General features: G+C 33.7%; 3 protein-coding genes and 1 pseudogene across 6 annotated transcripts; 2 read left to right on the top strand and 2 right to left on the bottom strand.

The window, feature by feature from the left end:
• The first annotated feature begins 5,666 nt into the window (after positions 1-5,666).
• LOC131674491 (N-alpha-acetyltransferase 38, NatC auxiliary subunit) lies at positions 5,667-6,492 on the top strand. Its single transcript, XM_058953201.1, has 3 exons — positions 5,667-5,803; positions 5,908-6,011; positions 6,112-6,492. The coding sequence occupies exons 2-3, from the start codon at positions 5,931-5,933 to the stop codon at positions 6,349-6,351; spliced, it is 321 nt and encodes a 106-aa protein (XP_058809184.1). The 5' UTR covers positions 5,667-5,803; positions 5,908-5,930; the 3' UTR covers positions 6,352-6,492.
• On the bottom strand, positions 6,418-7,618 carry LOC131674489 (uncharacterized; annotated as a pseudogene).
• A 180-nt stretch (positions 7,619-7,798) lies between these two features.
• Positions 7,799-13,220, bottom strand: LOC131674483 (hypoxia up-regulated protein 1). 4 transcript variants are annotated; one of them, XM_058953190.1, is made up of 9 exons: positions 12,958-13,220; positions 12,116-12,256; positions 11,077-12,037; positions 10,725-10,990; positions 10,525-10,658; positions 10,237-10,454; positions 9,638-9,926; positions 9,126-9,555; positions 7,799-9,065 (listed from the first exon to the last, which is right to left on the bottom strand). In XM_058953190.1, exons 2-9 carry the CDS (start codon positions 12,248-12,250, stop codon positions 8,712-8,714), a joined length of 2,787 nt encoding a protein of 928 aa, XP_058809173.1. In that variant the 5' UTR covers positions 12,251-12,256; positions 12,958-13,220; the 3' UTR covers positions 7,799-8,711. The 4 variants fall into 4 exon arrangements, with proteins under 4 accessions (XP_058809173.1, XP_058809171.1, XP_058809172.1 ...); XM_058953188.1 differs by having other exon boundaries at positions 10,222-10,454; positions 12,958-13,219; XM_058953189.1 differs by lacking the exon at positions 12,958-13,220 and adding an exon at positions 12,510-12,792 and having other exon boundaries at positions 10,222-10,454.
• Positions 13,221-14,701: 1,481 nt separating this feature from the next.
• On the top strand, positions 14,702-20,447 carry LOC131674481 (condensin complex subunit 1). Its single transcript, XM_058953186.1, has 18 exons — positions 14,702-14,922; positions 15,011-15,151; positions 15,218-15,408; positions 15,485-15,627; positions 15,695-15,776; positions 15,847-16,143; positions 16,213-16,545; positions 16,620-16,788; positions 16,860-17,227; positions 17,298-17,690; positions 17,758-18,126; positions 18,193-18,677; positions 18,747-19,001; positions 19,078-19,350; positions 19,426-19,568; positions 19,651-20,022; positions 20,088-20,225; positions 20,312-20,447. The coding sequence occupies exons 1-18, from the start codon at positions 14,805-14,807 to the stop codon at positions 20,401-20,403; spliced, it is 4,362 nt and encodes a 1,453-aa protein (XP_058809169.1). The 5' UTR covers positions 14,702-14,804; the 3' UTR covers positions 20,404-20,447.
• The last annotated feature ends 297 nt before the right edge of the window (positions 20,448-20,744 follow it).

Here is a 20,744-nt window from a genome sequence, read left to right as displayed (position 1 = left end):
CGGAGAGAATAGCCATGTAATGTAAAATAAAAAGAGCACAATTGTATGCATCGGTTTGATGCGGAAGACCTTGCGTGTTACGATCATTAGTGGAACCAGTATCTTTCCATTGAATCATTGATAAATTGTTGACTTCAACTTCCTTTAGTGTCCCACATTTTTGTTTAAATATATCTTTACATCTTTTGAAATAGGTTTTTAACGCTTTCACAGGTCTCTCCTTAGTATGATCGTATTTTGGATCGAAATAATAAATCATTTTTCTGCGAACATTCAACATGACTAAACACCAGTGCTGTTTGAAACAAAAAGGCATAAAAACAATTCCGTAAAAATTGAAGTTAATATTATACATAATCCAATTTGGAGGGTGGCTTTGATGGTACTGATCACCAAGAATGAAATTAGTCTGTGTCGTGGGCACAAAAAAAACATTTTGCCACTCTGCTTTACGTTTCCATATGCACATGACTGCATCGATTACTTCGTCGTATATGAATTGTCTCGGTTTCAGAGACATGAATGCTTGTAAAGTTAAATTACAACCGTTAGCATTGAGCGCGTATGGTAAATTATAGTCATAGAAGGCCATATTTACAACGTATTTAAATGTTTTTTCTTTATCAATATTCAAAATAAGAATTCTGTCTTCAGGAGTGTCAATTTTTGGAAAGCGCTTATATTTGCTCGATGTATCAGATTTAACACATAGCGGCTCACAGTTACTTTCGAGTCTTGAATTCACTGGTTGGCAATTGAGTTGAACATCCTTAAAATTGTCTGAAGTGGGGACGTCGGGTTCGACAAGCACATCTGTTTTTTCTCGAGCTTTTAGCTCTTTATATTTCAGTAATTCTCTCCTACCATTGCGAGTTGCACCCCTGAGAATCTTTAAATGCTGCAATAATAATCTTTGTAACGACAGACGCATTAGTTCATAATCAATTTTCATGATTCTAAAATACACTTCAGATCCTGTTGACGTAGCGACTTTATTTACATTAAAGGAATAGAGCAGTCTAGTTACGTTCGTCCAGCTAGGATATTCTCTAAAAAGTCTAATCAAATTGTTCAAGATAGCTGGCAACCAATACGGATTACCTTTACTATAATTGCAAGAAGAGTCTTCTTCTGCTAACGTTTCACTACGGATTTTTAGTCTGGAGATATGGATTTTTATATCGCCTGCTGGACATTCAAATAAGTCGAGCTTTTCATCTGTATCAAACTCTTTGAGAAAGCTGCAATGTTCATTATCACAAGTGGAATCAATATCCAAATTAAATTGTTTGTGATGAAAAGTCCTTATTTTTTCCTTCAAAAATTGATACTTCTCATAACAATGACTAGCTTCATCGAAGTATTGAGATGTACATATCACAAATAATGCAAGAATAACGTCATTCAACTCTTCAATATTTTCGATTTCAAGGCAGAACGCGATAACGCGAACATAAAAATCTTTTTTCGTCCAGTACTGTCCATGACTGAAACATTTCCATTTGCACGAAGATTTTATCAAATGAGCTCGATCCCTCATTATTCGACAAACAGGCAATTGATTGATCATAACTATAGGATCTTCTGGTTTTTCCCTCAATTTCAATTTTGCGTTATATTCTACGACGTATCGATGACAGCGATCGTTATATTCAAAGTAATCGCAGTCATTGAATACATAACAAACGGCTATTAGTAGTGCCCATGAGCAATCTACTGTTACTTGACTGGGAATACTGGCTCCACTTTCGATCCAAGCCTCGAGCCACTCTGCAATAGTTCCCGAGTCATGTTGACTAGATAACATCTGGCAAATGCTAAATACTTGCTTTAGAAATCTTATTGTGATGTTGTACAAAAAAATTGCAGAACTGTTAATATCGTCAATGATATTCAGACGTTTTACAATAGATCCAGTCGCGTCGATCGAAATAGGCAAATGTAGTTTGTTAGCTTCGTTCCACAAAGTTGTTTGATTTTTCATCCAATAATAAATTTTAACTAAGTCCACCCCAAACTGTAGAATATCTTCTTCGTCATCCATTATCTGCAATATAGCAATCACAGAATCCTGCGAATACTTATCAATACCAATTTGCCTATCTCTAACTTCCTGTCGAGCTGTACGAGCAACAGATTCCTTGATAAAGTACGGCGGTTTTGTACCGCTATCGTTGATTGTATCTGCTGCTTGTTCGTCAACATATCTTTTTGGTTTGGTGTGCGCCAATTTTTGTCCTTCCTTGATCCTTCGCTCATTAGCAAGATGAGTGCTAGTTTCATGGATGAGATTGCGAGTGTCATGGGTACTTATCTCTATTGTAATTGGAGAATTTTTCTGAGGTTCATGCTGCATAAAACCAGATATTGGATTACCACATTCTTCACAATTACCAAAAAAAGTAAAATAAAGGCTGTTGGGAACCACTGGGAAATGATGCTTCTTAAATTTGAACGGACATGGTATTTTGTGAAGTGAAAAGAGTTTATATACAATCATATGAGTCCATATCTTTTTTAATCTAAACGTATTTCTACATTTCCATGAGACAGGATTTGGTTCCATTTCTTTCCACTCATCTTCTGTCAATTCGACTTGATAGGAGGCTTGAGCATTCTGATCGTAATTTATTTTTCTCTCCTTCTTTTTAACAGTTCTTTGAAAACCCTTAGATTTATTTCCTCTTTTCATGGTGTCAAATGTACAAGGGTTGATGAACCGTGTTTCTCGAGTAGCAAATATTCTTGTGATATCTGAAATAAAGAAATGAAGAAATTAACAATCACACTAATGTAACGTTATTATGATGGAATAATTAAAAATACAAACAATTAATGAAGTCACAAACCGAGCTAGTTTTCATTCGACGATGAGAAGTCGCAGTTGATTGTTGAGAAAAAAAAGACTTTGTACGTCAAGGAATCTGAAAAATCATATAAGGTAGTAATGAGAATTGCTGCTGGTATAAGGGAATAGTACCAAAATAAACGTACGAGTGAGATAAAGTAAAATTGAAAATTATAAGTTGAGATCACAGCGCTATAAATGGAATCACAGTACTGAATAATGAAAATTGAAGAGAGAGAGAGAGAGAGAGAGAGAGAGAGAGAGAGAGAGAGAGAGAGAGGAGAGAGAGAGAGAGAGAGAGAGAGAGAGAGAGAGGAGAGAGAGAGAGAGAGAGAGAGAGAGAGAAAGAATGAATATCTGAGTTGGATAAATGCATTTAGTTAAGCACGTGATGATAATTGTTGCACATACCATAGCATCATGATGCAGTTGTTGTCATTGAAATGCTTCTTCGAATTTCCAAATTGTCAACTGTTCACATGCTGCAATGGCTCCTTCACGACGAGTAACCAAAACTCATTCCGGATTAAACGTCGATGCAGTCATCATCTGCTCCTGCAAGTAGTATCACTGAAATTAACGATTATTCCCGAACACGAGGTTTCACCTTCCACATTCTCTCTAGAGATTCGCAGGCTTTTGTTATTGCAACTAGATAATTTAAGGCGATTATCAAGATATCAAAGTGAAACTGCTCGCGCCGTTCTCTAAATGCACTATAATGGATCAAATGACAAACAACAAGATTGAAAGTTCTAAGAACACGCGCCCAAAACTGAGCCATACTTGTGCGCTCCAATAGCGAACTAGCGCATCACACACGCAAGTTGGCGCGAGCTTTTTAAAATGAATTTTATTTATTCTTCATCGTTTTGGCAAAAACGAGTTTTGTTTGCAACTGATGTAATTAAAAATATTGCATTGTCAATTTTCCACTTAAATTAAGTGATAATCCAGAAATTCTTGTTAATAAAAAACATGGTTAATATTATATCACTGTGTGATATTCAAATATACTTATATTTTGACACAAGGGTCGTATGTCATGAAAAATAGAAAATTAACATTAACATTATCATATGAGTGCAATTGGGCTTTAAATTGAACTTGATACCGTTTTCCGTTTTTAAAGCGTGATTGAAACTACCGATAACGAACTTGAGACTCACAAAGTGTAGATAACGACTTGCAGTCTCCGTACCGGGGGTTTCGTGGTTTGCCAAGGCTGGTCATCGTGTTGACAAAATTGCACTGCTTCTTTTCTACTAGGCAAAAATCCTCGTAGTTTGCAGCTGCTCAGCGGACTACTCGTATTTGGCCACTGCGTTCTATAAGATGAAATAAAAAATATTCTTAATAAAGAAAATCTAATTTATGAGCTAGAAAAAAATTGATTGCCACTTACCAACTCGATTGTCATTAGACAACTCTCAAGCACATAGCTACCACAGACTTCTATTAGGGTTGCTGTCTAAGAGAATTTTTGTTATTTGGATTGTGATATGGTATCCATCCTAACAGGCATTGTGCACGCCATTGCTGGCCACAATGTATGGCCTAATGGTTGAGCTTTTTGTAGTCTACAGCAATATACCTGAAATGCATTGAATATATGCTTTATTCGTTCACAGATTATTGCTGAAACAATAAACTGAATACAAACCTCAATGAGCATTCTCTTTGCTAATCTTGCATCGTCTTCTCTATCCCAATCACGTAGTAGCTTGCCTTCTCTAATTGAAACACTGTCTGTAAAATTTTCTATCAAAGGTAATCTGTCTGCCCTGTCAAGAGTTTTCTTCTCTATCCAATCGCTAGGCAGGGTACTTTGCAAAAGCAAGATTCTTCTATGCATATTTATTGCAAGTAATCGTATAATTATTCACAATTCCAATGAAATGTACTACTGTTTTTTAAATCTTGTAATATTAATACTCCAACAGATCTCATAAGAGACTGTAAAAGTGCACTTTGCTAAATATTAGTATGAATTTATCACAATAGCTACTTTTTTAGGTTAAAAAAGTGTTCAAACAAAAACCGGTGTGCTCGTGTGCTATTTAGTTACCAGTGCCACTGTTGAACAATTCCTTACGTACTTGAGTAATTAATACGCGAAGCGTAACTTTTTTAAATTCCATTTACCCATTGATCGGACAATAGGTACTAGTTACTAATGTTTACTAATGTTACTATAAAGTTTGATTTGATCTGATGTATTAAAATCAAACAGGTGTAGTAACAAATAAGAGCGGGGGTTCGGGTACCGGCGGGGATAATTCAGGAAGCATGCGTACCGCGCTTTGGCGTTTGAACGTGAGCCAATATTCGAAACAGTTTTTTATTTTTAGTTGCTTAAATAATCAAATTAGTCATGATTTTATTTTGAGTGCTGTTAGTTCGTAAGACGAACTAACGATCGATTTACTTACGAATTTTTTTTACTTAATATTTTCTAGGTTTGACCGCAACTTTGGTTTGGGTGCTAAGGCCAGCACCCAAGACTTATTTTATTAATTTTAAGGATTTCCAGTGGACGAACCAACAAACGACAAAGAGAAAAGTTGTTGCTATCCTGACGAAATATCTAACGGCATAATTAGTTTATCGATTAGCTTAAAAAAAAGGATTCTGGGTGCTAACTTTTTCGACCTTTCTACATTCTAGTCTCTGACAAATTGTACTTTAGAAATTAAGATTCAGATGGCAACACTATCAGCCATTATTGTCATATCTCTCTCTCTCTCTCTCTATATATATATATATACATATATATATATATAAAATTAATAAATCATCTTCAGACTTCAGTCATTCTCTTGAATTTTCATCTGTATCATCTATGATCTGTATTCAATACTTCAATGTTTTCTCTTTTTGGTTCAGTTCCAGTTTTCGGCCCTCCTGTTTTTATATCCAAAATAGTGCAATTATTTGGATTTTTATTTTGAATAAGTAATTTATTATTTTATTTTATTAAAAAAAAATGTCGATTGAAGAACAAATTAGTTAACTATTTTAATTGTGACAAATTTGAAATTACTTGAAAACATTTTTAGAAAATCGTTGCTTCTTCATTAATATGACAGAAAAAGAACAAAATTGTGATACAACGATGACAAATGATGAAAAAGTCAGTGAAAATGGTGAAGTCAAAAATGATGTTAGTATTCATTTTTTATGTATCTTTGTTTTCCGAAATCTATAGAACCTTAAAACTTATCAAAAAATAGAAAAGAATTAATTTGTTTTTAATTTTATAGGATACACCTGTGAAATTAACTCCAGGAAGACAAGCATTGAAAGCTTGGTTAAATCAGAATTTGAGGATTAAAATGACTGATGGTCGAATATTGACTGGATCTTTTTTGTGTACTGATAGAGATGCCAATGTTATACTAGGATTGTGTTCTGAATATTTATCAGAAAACTCTGAAGCCAGAGCATTAGGACTTGTTATGGTACCCGGACGTCACATTGTTTCTATACATTTGGATGAATGAATGTTGCTTAAAACATTTCAATTAATGGTGATATGTAATGTGATCAATGATATTTAGATTCAACTATGAAACTTTATTAAATAAGTTTTGTATAAAATAGTGTAAATAAAAACAGTCAGAACTCCAAAAAATTTATTGAACAAGCATAAATTAGTATTTTTTATTTATATTCCTCTTGGCTTTCATTGTTTTGTTTTTTTGCTGAAAACAAGTAAATATAATTAACAGATATTTTTGGTTTATGTAATTTAAAAAAATATTTTAATATTTACTACTGTTTATAGATTTTTTTTTGTACTTGTAGATATTCTTCCTCCAATTGACTGTTATTATTTTTTTCTGTTTGTATTTTAACTAAGGCATCATCTATGCGTGATGTCATGGATATTGATAAATTATCTAGACCTGCTAGAAAACTTATTTCTGATGCAGCTTCAGCCATTTTATGTACATAATCCATATAGCTTATGAATTTCTCAAGAAATAAAATTAGTTAATGAAATTGTTTATAATTTAGCCTTAATACTGTAGAATAGACGGATAATTACCAATAGTATTTGTTTTTTTTGTCTGCATTTGATACCTAATTTCTAAAATTTCATCCCAATGATTATCATCTACTTCACGAGATACAGCCTCATTCATAAGTACAATTAATTTTGTTAATAATTCCCTAAAGATAAACAAAATAGATTTAATATTCCATGCATTCCATTATAAATGTATAATAGAATTGAATTAATTACCTGTACTCCTTACTAGTTGCTTCAATTGCTACATAAGTGACTGTCAGAGCTTGCGAGGCAGTGTTCACAGCATCTACTGTTGATTGTTTGATTAAGTAATCATAAGTGAGCTTTTTAGTACTTGAATCCTCAAAAAGTAGTTTCTGTTCATTGCTTGGATCTTTGGGTGGTTCAGAAAATGAAAATGTTGTTGTTGCATACTGTATAAAAAAATCAACTATAATTACTCATATCATTGTAGAATCATATGAAAGTATATAATATTCTAAAAACTTTGAGTGTCTCTGTTATAATTATAATAATAAATATAGTACAGAATAAGACATCAATAAATTTAAATTTTGATTACTTATCTAGAAAAAAAATTATTGCAAAACATACCAGTAAAATAGGAGATACACAATTTAATTTTTTTACTAATGATTTAAACAAATTTCTATAAGCCATACGAAAAATTTAACTGTAAAAATTATAACTGAGAATTTTTTAACATATCTTAGTTATGATTTCAAAGGTTAAGAACAGTCACGTGATATTTATCTATATCAATCACAAAACACACGTGCACATAGGTGCAATATGCCAGTCTGGTTGAATAATTAATTCATATTACAGATGTGCAAAATAGATAATAAAAGTAGAATTTTGGAATGGAAATGGTATAAAATACATAAAAAATTATTTTCAGTTTTTCAGTTTTATAAATACAAATTTATTCACTCCGAATAATAAATAACAAAATTTTTTCGCCATATTTAGTTTAATTGGAATGAATATATATATATATAATTGCAGCATATTTGCACTATACTTTTATCAGAAAAACAAATCAACTCGCTACATTCATTGAAACTTAAAAATTAGAAATAATTATCTAACTAAATTCATTTAAGATTCATTTGTCTGTTTATCATAGATGGAACAATGAAAAAATGCTTTTAAGTACGCATTTAGAGAGGATGAATCTTTCATTTTTTAAGAAGGAAGTTTTTTTTGTATTGAAAAAGTCTGATAATGCACCTTTTTGAAGCTTCTAGATGTTTATCACTTTACTCATCATTAAATGATGACAATATTTCTAATAAACGTGCTATATTTAACCACACAAAAATGCTTCCATTCATACATTTTTTGAACGATTCATGCAGATGAAATTTACATTAAATACCACTTTTACATTTTACATTTTTTTTGTTTATCAAAATCGCGTTATCCACACAAATAACATGTGAAATATTACATGTTCACATTTAAGCATGCAATAAAAATTATTGGAAGGCTTGATGTAATCAAGTACCCTAACACTGTGGATGTATCAGAACATAAATTATACAAAATACGTGATTCTTAGTTTTTTAGTAGAAAGATACCATTAATTAATAAAGTTACCAAATTAACGTCAAAGTATAAAAAATGTTTTAGTCTTGTCTGCAGAAAATTGAATGTGCTTGATAAAAATTTATTTAAACAGAAACACTCTTCATCCAGTCAATAACTGAAACCATTCAGAATTTCATTCTTCAGAAAAGTGATTAACGAGTTGATCATCAAACATTTCAATCTTCAAATCTATCATTGAAAAATACCTAAATTTTCTCTTAATAAATTATGGATTTAGAGCTCTTGATGTTCAACTTTAGAATCATCATCCTCAGCTTCTGCTGTATCACTTATAGGCAATTCCAAAGTCTCCTCTGCTTCTAACGTTTCAGCCTCATCCCTTCCTCTTTTCCCAGAAAATTCTTTCTTGTCATCACTGGCACTAGCGTTCGTTTTATTTTCACTGATTTCTTCTGCATTGTTCGATGTTGGTTCTTGTTTTGGTTTCCAAATCTTAGCCTTGTTTACCAAGTATTTTACTTCTCTGTCAAGCATAGCCATCTTATTAGCGATATCGCGAACTTTGTGAAGCACGGGTTCGTATAACTTCATCTCAGATGATGCTTTGATAACCATAGCGTGATATTCCTAAAAATGTCAAATTAAAATTAATATTTATATATTGTTAAAAATATAATTGAAAATTACCTCTGTTTCATTGATAACTTTTTCTAAAGTTTCTATTTCAATTTGAGTGAAAATCTCAGAAGAAACATTGAGATTCTTCATGTTAGTTAAGAACGTTCTGCTTCCATTAATCATTGAAAGCATCCCCTTTAAGGCCTCTGGTCGCTCTTTATGCTCAAACACTCTTTCATTTACATCAGCCGTCAGTTTTTGTAATTCGTACAACTTTTCTTCGTAGGTATCTGCACTTGCACCAAAACCTTCCTCGTAAAGCCATTCCGAAACTTCATTGCAAGCTTTCTTGATCTTCTCGGCATCGGTAGGTACAAGAGCATTCTGATACTCTTCAGTTTCTAATTTTTGTTGCGCATCAATTACGAAGGATTCCAAGCTATTCAAAGCGCTTTCACGACGAACTCTTTCATTCTCATGTTTGTCCAAAGATGAGAGTCTGAAAAGTATTATTTATTTGAAAGATTATTGTAATGAAACCGTATTGTGCTCTGAAAATGATAAAATATTGATCATTTTACTTTTCTTTCGAAACTAAGAACTTGTCTTCAGAAAGAGTTTTTGGTCCAAGCTTGTCTTCGTGAGCTTTGATTGGTTCTTTAAGAGTAACAATAGTTGGTTTTATTTCTTTTTCTATTTTCTCAGTTTTGTTTTCCGTTTGGCCTTCGGGAGATTTTGTTTCATTTTCGGCCTTCGCCTTTTCATCAGATTCTTTCTTTGGTTCTGGATATTCATCAGGCTCTTCATAAACAGGTCTTATATCATCTTTTGGTGGCAGTGTAACCTTTTCAGCTTCTTTAGCTTCCGATCCTAATAAATGAACATGCACGTTAAAAATAACGAAAAAATTAATACATTTATTTCTGGTTCGAAAATTCAATGGTAAACAGTGAAGAAAAGGTAGAAGTATAATATAAATTATGATAGTGCTTGTGTGTTTGTTATAACCAATTGAACTTTCGAGTCAGGACTAGAGGTGGATAACATAATTAAAAACATTGTATAAAATAATCGTTCATGCAATAGAAAGCAATACAAAGATTTACAAAAAAAAAAGAAACTAAGTATCCATCTCTAGTCAAGAGCACAATTGCTGAGAACAAACCAGAAAAGAGTTTACTTATTGTTGAACCAAGTTTTGAGAAAGCACCTTCTTCTTCGACGACGCTTGTTTTCTCCGATACAAGCTCTACATTAACTAAATTCAATACGCCGCTCTCATCCATGGCAAAATGCGCTTTGATTCCCTTACTTTCGGCTGCTTCCTTCGAATGTTTTGCCATTGCTTCGGCAACTCCACTTAATGATATTGTAGAGATATTTAAGTTACCAATAGCACTGTAACGATTAATAATTGAAAAGATGCCAATCGTAGGGTTAGGGATTTATTTTTCATTTTCAAACTTACGCAATTTCTTCCTTGGACAAGTAATCTAGCTCGGCATAATTAATGTCGAACGAAAAGTCGTGATTATGCTTATTGAAGGTAATAATTTTCTTTTGTGGATATGCGTTCATTTTGCTAAATAGGGTCCTTCGAACCTGGAAATTTATTTACAATTAAATAATGACATAACGTAAAAATTTATATATTTATTGATAAATTACCTGCTTAACTTTATTATTTTCAACAGTTCTATCAAAAACGATCTGAATAGGAAACAATACGGCATCCTTCGTAATAAATTTCTTCACTTTGAAACCCTGACTGAGATCCGCAGCCTTGTAAACGGCTCCAAGAGCAGCAGCTTCATCGGCGTTGATGTTCTTGGCTAACTCAGTTTTAAGATAAGCACTTAATTTTTCTTGGATTTTCGGTACTCTGGTACCAGCTCCTACTAATACTACTTGACTGATTATATCCATGGTTAAGCCTATAAAAAAAATTACGTTAGACTTAAATGATGGGAAAGTTTTTCACTAATAGATGTATTTTTTTTTTTTTTTTTGAACCATATACCTGAAGTTTCCAAAGCGGTTTTAACTGGATTTGCTACTCTTTCAAACAAGTCAACACAGAGTTCTTCAAACTTTTCTCTGGTTACCTGCAATCTAAAGTCTTTCTCATCAATAACTCCTTCAATCTGAGCATAATGGTCATTGTTAGCGCTTAACACATTCTTTACACGTCCAGCTTCTTTGAAAAGTTTAGCCATAGCTCTCGGATTTTTGAAAACTGAGTTTGAAGTTTTCTTCATAGCATCAAACTCCTTAGCAAGGTAATCTCTCAGTCTGATTTGCATTTCCAAACCACCCAAGGTACGATCATAGCCAACACCAAGAATACTGACTTGTGGATGAGTCTCAAGAAAACCTCTCTCTTTGGTTTTGATATTCTGGTAGCCAACAACAGTAGCTGTAGTACTACTGGCTCCCATGTCGTAGAACATAACGTAGTGAGCTGTGTCATTGATCTGCTTACGATTGAAAATGCCGTAATTCAAAGCAACAGCAGAATAGTCATTGAACAATTGCAATATTTTAATGTTGGCAAGGTCAGCTGCTTGAAGAATAGCCAGACGTTCAACTTGGTTAAAAAAACCAGGAACAGTAATAACAGCTTCATTAATCTTCTGACCAGCTGAATTTTGAGCAAATTCCCGAGCTTTGTGTAAGATTTGAGCTAACAACTCTTCAGGAGTGTAGATTGTTTTCTCATCTATTCTAAAGACTATTGTATTACGTTCATTGTCAGACTCAATATCATAGTATGGAAAGCGTTTCATGAACAGCTGGACTATTGGGTTTTCAATTGATTTACCCACCAAATCCAAGATATATTGGAAACTGATTTTCGGGAAACGAGTGCCTACTACTTGGGCATCTTCACCAAATGTCCGCTCTTCATCTCTAAAAGATATAACCATTGGAGTTTTCCTCTTTGACTCTTTGTTTAGAGCAATTTCCATGGGAACTCCTGGCTATAAGTTAAAACATTTATTAGTTTGTTTCAAAGAATTATGCTAACTAAATTATTATGTTGATTAAATAGATATTACCGAAACAATGGCAACTTTCATCCATTCACTACCAAGATCAACACTCATAACAGCAATTCCATAGGTCTCACTGGTCATAAAGCCAATGGAAATGAGCAACAATAAAAGAACGGATGATTTTTTGCAGTTTGCCATGTTGTTCTTGAAATACAATGTCTAATTAAATTTTTGTCTTTTATACACTGTTATATTTGATAGATATTTTATATTTGAAATAGCTATTCTACATTACTTTTATTTCACAAGTAATAGATTTTACATATATATTTCATTATGTAGATATTTACATTATTTGAAAAAAGATATTTTTCAATTACTATTGAATTCTAGAAGTTTACACTAGTGAAGCTATACATTACACATATCGACTTTTTTAACATGACCAATTCGTTACCTGCTACTTCACTGATATTCCTTTTTTATATACTAACATTAACAAACGCTATTGACAAAAAGAATAATTTTTAACATTGAGCAGAAATCGTGTCGCCGAAGTAGACGCTACAAAACGTTTGCTTTAAAACCGAATAATTGAAGCATTAAACTGTCTCAACATGAAACGATGTTAAGAAAAAATACACTATAACAGCACGAAATGTCGATTGAACAATTTTATTGAAAGTCATAGAAAAAATGGCTTTCTCTTTTCTCTTCGCGAGAAAGTATATCACACGTCGTTTATTGTCAAATTTGGTTAGGTGGCAGAGAGAGAGAGAGAGAGAGAGAGAGAGAGAGAGAGAGAGAGAGAGAGAGAGAGAGAGAGAGAGAGAGAGAGAGAGAGAGAGAGAGAGAGAGAGAGAGAGAGAGAGAGAGACAGAGAGAGTAACCGAAATCAAACTTACTGATAAAAGAATTTAGGACGTTGAGATGAATAAAATAAAAAAAAACTGAAGGCAACAAGCGACGTTAGAATTCACGTGAGGAAATCATTGGTCCCTTGCAGAATTCTCACTAATTGTTCATTGGAACATCCAGAACCGCGAACGATACGGTATTTACCGTCCACCTGTCGAGCCCCGAGCCGCTGTAGCCGCGCACTCCAGACCAAGCGACATGTGCTCGTGTGGCAAATCAGGATTGGACGAAATCTAAAACGACTACGTCAACCATCATTGGGCCGCGTTGACGAATGAAACGCATCGTTGCCTCTGCTCACATAGGCCCTAGCCACATATGCGCATACGCGCGCGTACGAGGGCGTACAAACGCGTACAAATCGCTAAAAATTTTGATAATGCCAACAACAGAAAGTTAGTACTATTCCTCGCATGCCCTACGCTATATTATTGAAGGTTATGATACGTTTGTTCCGGGAGTAAGTGTGTTCGTTTGGGGCATGCGAGGAATAGTAGTAACTTTCTGTTGTTGGCACTATCAAAATTTTTAGCGATTTGTACGCGTTTGTACGCCCTCGTATGCGCATATGTGGCGAGGGCCATGTAGGGAAAGGCTTTTTTTTCGATTCGAAAACTCATGCATCATAGCCTTTCTTTTCTCGTTTTTCAGCTACTATAGAAACTCTAAAATCAGCTTTATTATTAAGTCTAGAGATAAATGGGAATCCTACTTATTCTGGTTATTTTTAATTGGGTACGAAACTGGTGTATTTTCTTTTATAATTTTTTGACGAAAGCTAATTATTATTGAATATAATAATGACCATTTTTTGCCACTTATTTAGTCTATTTGACTATAATTATGCTCGAATTGGGAAATAAAAGTTCTGGAAATCCTTTTAATTAAAAAAAAATGTTTTATAATTGCATTGCTACCAATTTTCAACTGAATTGAATTATTATGAAAAGTACTACATAACATTCGCATATGCGCGTACGCACACAGGCACACACTATACAGTGGACCTACTTTTAGGGTCTGTCTCCATAGGGCCTGCCTGAGTCCGTCCGAGCCGGCCGAGATTTTTTATGGGCACGCCATCTCTATAATTTCGTATCCAATGGCGAGTTTCATAGTGAATGGCTGCGTTTACATAAACGAGCCCGATCGGACGCAGCCAATACGAGAAACGCATGAACACGAAATTATAGAGATGGCGTGCCCATAAAAAATCTCGGCCGGCTCGGACGGACTCAGGCAGGCCCTATGGAGACAGACCCTTAGGTACCAACTGATCCCGCGTTCCAACATTAATTTTCTTCTAGGTCATTGTCATGGATGACAAATTGCAAATACAAAAAATGACGAGAGAATTTGTAGTCTTTATTTTAATATATTGATCATAAAATTCCATTAATAATTGATGGTGTAAAGTCCGAAAAGATTTTATCAGAGACAATTAGGGCAAATTATTCCTATTATTATATAATCTATTACTTGCAACTATGAGATATTTGCCTTTGAAACCCGAAGTCTTCACAGCCCTATTATAAATATAATTGTCCTAATAAAGGTACTTTTTTATCAAACAATTTCCAAAGCAAATCAGATTATGTATGTGTACGCACACACACACACACACACATACATAGTGCAAGACAAAATGCTTCTTACTTTTGCCACGGCTAATGAGCGCTAGTGTCAGTGTGGATTTGATTTTGCCGATTTGGCGGTTAAAACGTCGTTTACCTGTCGTTTCTGGTCGTGTGCCTTGTGTGAGTTAAAGATTTAAAGATCTAACATCTACTAATTCTTATTTTCATGTGATTAGTGCAAATAGTACCTACTGAAGATGATAAATCAAGATTTTGTCATTCCCTTGGACAAGGATGAGCTTGTCCGCACGCATTTCACAGATTATGGCCATCGGGATATTGTACCTTTGCAGATGATTAATAAAGAAATCAATGGTGAATGTTTTGAAAACAAAGAATTATTTGTTTTTACCATAAATTTAATATTTGCTGATTAATTATTAAATATTATTTATATGTACAGCTATTAACCAACAGAAATTGACAGAAAAGGGACCTTTTGAGCTTGTACAAGAGAAGCTGGATTTGTTTCTCTCAGTGATTGTTCATGGCAACAAATTGGAGTTGTCTATATTGTTACGTGTTTTCAACAGGATTTTGAAAAGTATGTTATATTCTTATCATCTAGGTATATTCATAAGAGATGTACTAATATTCATTTATATTTTAGTTGTACAAAACATTATTGGATACTTAGAGAAGAAAGCTGAACAATCACCTGAATTGGATTGTGAGCAAAATGAAAAGTTGAATTTATTGTCGACTATTAAAATACTAGCTTATATCAAATCTTCCACACTGTGCCTTATTGAAGATCAAATAGCTGACAATAATAGTAACAATGCTGACAACATTGGAAAAGTTAGTTTTATTTATATATGCTTAAATACTATCAGGGCATTCATTGTTTCAATGCATTAATATATATAATTTATAGCGCAAGAAAAATATTCAAAAGTCAGATATAGAAGAGGAGTGGGAAATTCAAAGAGAACAGGCAATGGAAATTTTGCACCGTTGGCTGCAATTACCTTTGAAAAATCTATGGACACCACCTATAGTAGAAGATACATTTGTTAGGTAAATCACAAAACATTTCTAAAGTTCTAAATTTCAGTTAATAATATTTTTGGTCTACTAATTTCAGTACTATTGGTCAAATTTGCTATAAAATATTGGAGAAAACGAAAGATATAAAGTCAAAAACTGTTAGAAACTTGATTTTCCAAGTGAGTTAGTCAGAATTTACCATTACGAATTACAAAATGTTATTATTACTAACACAAAATGATTTTTTAGATTCTTGGCATACTTGTCAAAAAATACAATCATGGAATAGCCTGTGTTGTTAGAATAATTCAGCTAGCTAAGTTTCATGAAGCTCTTGCAGTACCCATTGGAGTTGGTGTTGTGACAATGATAACTGAATGTGGTTGCAGTGGATTAATCAAAGAAATTGCAAGAGAAATAGGCGAAAGTGAACCTGGAGAAGCAGATGCTCGTAATTTCTGTAATTTCCTTGAAGCTGTTGCAACGACACAAGCAGATATTATGTTGCCAATCCTAGACAATATAATGGATTTTCTTGACAAGGATGTAAGTTTTTATTTGCTTAATAGGAACAAAAATTCCAAGCAAATTTACCGTGTATTTTTTCTTTGACAGTGTTACGTTATGAGGAATTGTGCTATAGGAGTGATGGGAGTGATTGTAGCTAAAGTTTTAACTGGTGAAGAGTTGCCACCAGAGAAACGTATTATAAGAGATGAATGTTTGGATAATTTAGAGGAACATATTTTAGATAGCAATGCATATGTCAGATCAAAAGTGCTTCAAACATGGCAAAGACTGTGCTGTGATGGTGCCATACCTTTATCTAGACAAAATAGTCTATTGAAAGCATCTGTTTTGAGATTAGAGGACAAAAGTGCTAATGTCAGAAAGCAAGCTTTGCAACTGTTACGTGCTATTTTGCAAAGTAATCCTTTTGCTTCCAAGGTAAAACTGAATTAAGAAATAATATTTAACAAATATTATTACTACGTCATTGATTGTTTTTTTTTCTTTCAAAGATGAATCAAGAGAAATTTGCTCAAAATCTTGAGCAAGCCAAAACTGAGTTGAAGCAGCTCCAAACTGAGATTTATCACACTGCTGAGGCAGAAGAGGAAAAAGAAGAGTTATGGAAAACTCAGTTACCACTTATTGAAAGTGCTATTGATCAGCTTACAGAAGAAGAAAGTGGGTTCTTAAAAAGTGTATTATATTTATTTTAACGACAGATAATTAAAAATTTTACCAATTCCATTCAGGAAATAATCCGAGTGATGATGAAGTGGAAAACGAAGAACTGGAAGAGATTAACATGAAAGAGACATTTGACAAAATTCAGAATTACATATTGAAAGATAAGTGCAGGAAGGCCGTCAAATATTTAAAAAAATTGTTCAAGCATTCTGGTTTCGCCAAGGAAATGAAAAACTTGTCAGAGGAAACAAAAAAAGAAGCATTACTACTGTTTATGTACAAAATTTTCATGAACTCTACTTCTAAAAAGAATGATACGAACAATGATGAGAAAGCAACACAATCGACGAAAAAAAGGCTAACAACTGATCAAGAGGAAATTAATAAGTTAGATCAAATCAAAGTCAAGAAGAAACTTGTAGAGTATTTACAGGTATGCGCAATTTTCAAAATACAAGAACACTTCAACAAAATTTAAAATGAATCATTATTTCTGCTTTCAGAATTGCCTTGACTTCTCTACAGAATTGGAAAAAACCATTCCTACAGTAGAGAAGCTGCTCTACTCTGTAAATCCCGGCGATGCTATTGAAGCATGCTCTTTCCTTGGCGCAGCTAAGCAGTTTCAAATTGCGGGAGCACTAGATGGAGTACGAAAAGCTCTTTTCCAAATCTTTTGTCGCGATCAGTCAGTGCGAGATAATTTGGCTATGGTCTACAAGGAGATTTATCTTGATCATTCTGGACAGTTACTCACTAGTCGCGCGAAAGCTCTGAGATCTGTTTACGCTCTTATTCAGTTGCTAGATGGAATGTTGCCCGGACAGAGTGCTGCACTTTCTAAGCTTGTTGTTTCTTGGAGGGGTACTAATGAGCTTGATGGTGAAGCTTTGAAGGTAATGAGTAATTTTATTGTAGAGCTTGAGTTTCTTCGTATATACTTATTTTTATCGAATTTTGCAGGTCATGTGGGAGATGTTTTCTCTAAAGTTGAATGATACAACTTCAGAACAAAGCAGATCAGCATTAATGCTTTTAACAATGGCAGCTCAGGTAGAACCCAACATCATTACTGACAATTTAGATGTCCTTATAAAAGTTGGTCTGGGTGAGAGAGCACAAATCGATCTCTTGCTAGCTCGTGATACTTGCAGAGCTTTCTTGTCCATCAAACAAGATTGTTCAAAGGATATAGATAAATCTCCTATCAAGTACCCCAACGATCATGAAATATTTATCCAACTCAGCAGCCTCATGAAGGAAAAGATCTTCGAGGAAAAAGAAAATGGATATACATCTTTTGCAACAGATGCTATCAACGTCATTTATCATGTAAGAGCTTAATTTTTATTTCAATTGGCGTAGTTGATTATTTTATTTTTATTTTTATTTTAATAGCTCGCTGACCAGCCAGCAAATATTCTACAAGATATTCTTGCACATATCGGCAAAACTGGCAATTTTATACGCACGTCCGGTGCTCCGGAATCAAATATCGAGCTTCCCTCGCATCTTCTTTCTCGGTTTCTCTATGTCATCGGACATACAGCTATTCGCGAGTTAGTCCTCTTGGATCAGTCGATCTACAAGGAATTAAAACGTCGTAATGCCGTGCGTGAGAAAAAGAAGGAAGTTCGTTCGAGAATTAGTAACATTAAAAATCGAAAATCATCGTCAAATACCTCGAGAATATCTAACATGTCCACTATATCAAATGCATCGACTATCATGGGCAGCGCGCACAGATCTATAAGAGCTAAGCATGATGACGAACAGGAAGACAGTATGGAGGGTTCTACTGCTGATGATGCTGATGCAGAACATATTAACATGTGTTTGGAAGAGGAGTTGTTGGCTGAAAATGGATACTTGAGAAAGTTTCTGTGAGTAGGAAAATACTTAGTCTCATTACTATCTCTAAATAAATTTATAATTTTAAATATTATTTTTAGTCCACTTATACTGGAAGTTTGTCAGCACCCTGAAAAATACAGTCACAAAGAGGTTCAAGCTTATGGTGTTATTGCATTGGGCAAATTCATGACGATAAGCTCAAACTTTTGCGAAAAGAATCTTCAGTTGTTTGTTACGATTTTAGAACGTTCTTCTTGTCCACAAATCAGGGCTAATATTTTAATTGGATTAGCTGATCTAATGACAAGATTCCCTAACCAAGTTGAACCTTGGACTTCTCATATCTATGGACGGTGAGTTTCTCATAAGTTTTTGTAACAAGGTATGTAACGTCTCTATATAAATTGCATTTATAACTTTTATTTACAGCCTCAAAGACGATAATCTAACGGTCAGAAGCACCTGCGTCAGAATGTTATCCAACTTAATTTTGGGTGAAATGATTCGCGTGAAAGGACAAGTAGCACAACTCGCGCTTTGCTTAGTTGATGATAACGAAATAATTCGTAGCGATACAAAGCAATTGTTCAAAGATTTATCACATAAAGGACACGCTCTTTATAACGTTATGCCTGACATTCTATCTTGTCTTTCGGATTCTGAATTAAAGCTGTCAGAGAAGAATTTCCAGGAAATCATTAAGTAAGATTCTTTAAGTCTTTTTAGATTTTAGTTTATAAAGTCGTAAAAACTAATAAACTACGATTGATTTTTTAGGTACATCCTTGGACTACTGCAAAAGGATAGGCAGGTCGATAGTATAATTGAAAAATTGTGCAGTCGATTTAAATTGGCAACTTCAGAGAGGCAGTGGCGCGATCTTTCATACTGCCTTTCATTATTGAAGTTCAGTGCAAAAGGTAAATATTTCATTGCGATACAATTTTACGATGAAATTACTTTCATACCCAGGTAATTAATATTTTCACGTTTAATTTCTAGGTATTAAAATTCTAACAAAAGACCTTCCTCTTCTGAAGGAAAAAATTCATAATGACGATGTGCAAAAAGCCCTGAATTCTATCATTGATCAAGCGAAACGGCGACCAGACGCTAAAGTAGCCTGCGCTGAGTTGGAAGAAAAAATCAAAGAATTGTTAGATAATACCGATAATAATGAACAGAATGGTGGTTCGTCGAAGCCACTCACAGACAGCGAGGCAATGCCTCCACCTCTAAGGCCAGTACCAAAAACCAGTAAAGCAACGAGGAAAACGCGAGGCAGAAGGGAGGAAGAAGAGGAAGACGAGGATGAAAATGATGAAGATTTTGAGAATAGATCGACTTCTAAAAATAACAGTATCAGAAGAAGTTGTAAGTCAAATTTATTTTTAAACCTATACGTAATTTCTTTTGGGTAACCATATGTTTTCTTATAGCGAGAAAAAAAAAATCAGACTCGATAAATAATGCCACAATGAATAGTGAATCGGAAGACGAAGAAAATAAAACACCTCGAAAGTCTACAAGAATTACCGCTGTTAAGACTCCAACGCCAATAGAATCTAGTATCCTAGGTATTATAATTTTTGTCATATTTTGAAAAATTATATATTATTTACTCAACGGATATTTTATAATCTCTGTACCAATACGATTTTAGTAAGGAAAAATTCTCGAAAGAAAAATGATAGTATATCTATATCTCCATCTCCAGTACCACCAGCTAAAAGGATCAAATCATCTAGAACTTAAGACATTTACAGAATACAAAGAAGGTGCAATCACCGAAACTATGTAAGCTCAGTATTCTAAGCATTTTTAGATATTAGGAGGTGTACAAATTATAGGTGTATAAGAACAAATTAGCTTATTTAATTATTAAAAATAAAATGAAACTTTATTATTTGAATTCTATAATTATATTCAAAAATTAATTTGTAACAGTAATATTTATTACTTAAGTATCAGATCGTATCTTGCACAGGAACGTAATAATCTGTAAATGCGTTTTTTATATCGTTAGTCATGTTATAGTATGTTATAACATATACGAAAAAAGAATTATTTTCTTATTCGCATATAAACATTAAGTA

Source organism: Phymastichus coffea, unplaced genomic scaffold (genome assembly GCF_024137745.1).
Source record: "Phymastichus coffea isolate CEN01 unplaced genomic scaffold, Cenicafe_Pcof_1.1 PCOF00248, whole genome shotgun sequence".
In the NCBI taxonomy this organism is placed as follows: Eukaryota; Metazoa; Arthropoda; class Insecta; order Hymenoptera; family Eulophidae; genus Phymastichus; species Phymastichus coffea.
This window is presented reverse-complemented; position numbering and strand designations above follow the sequence as displayed.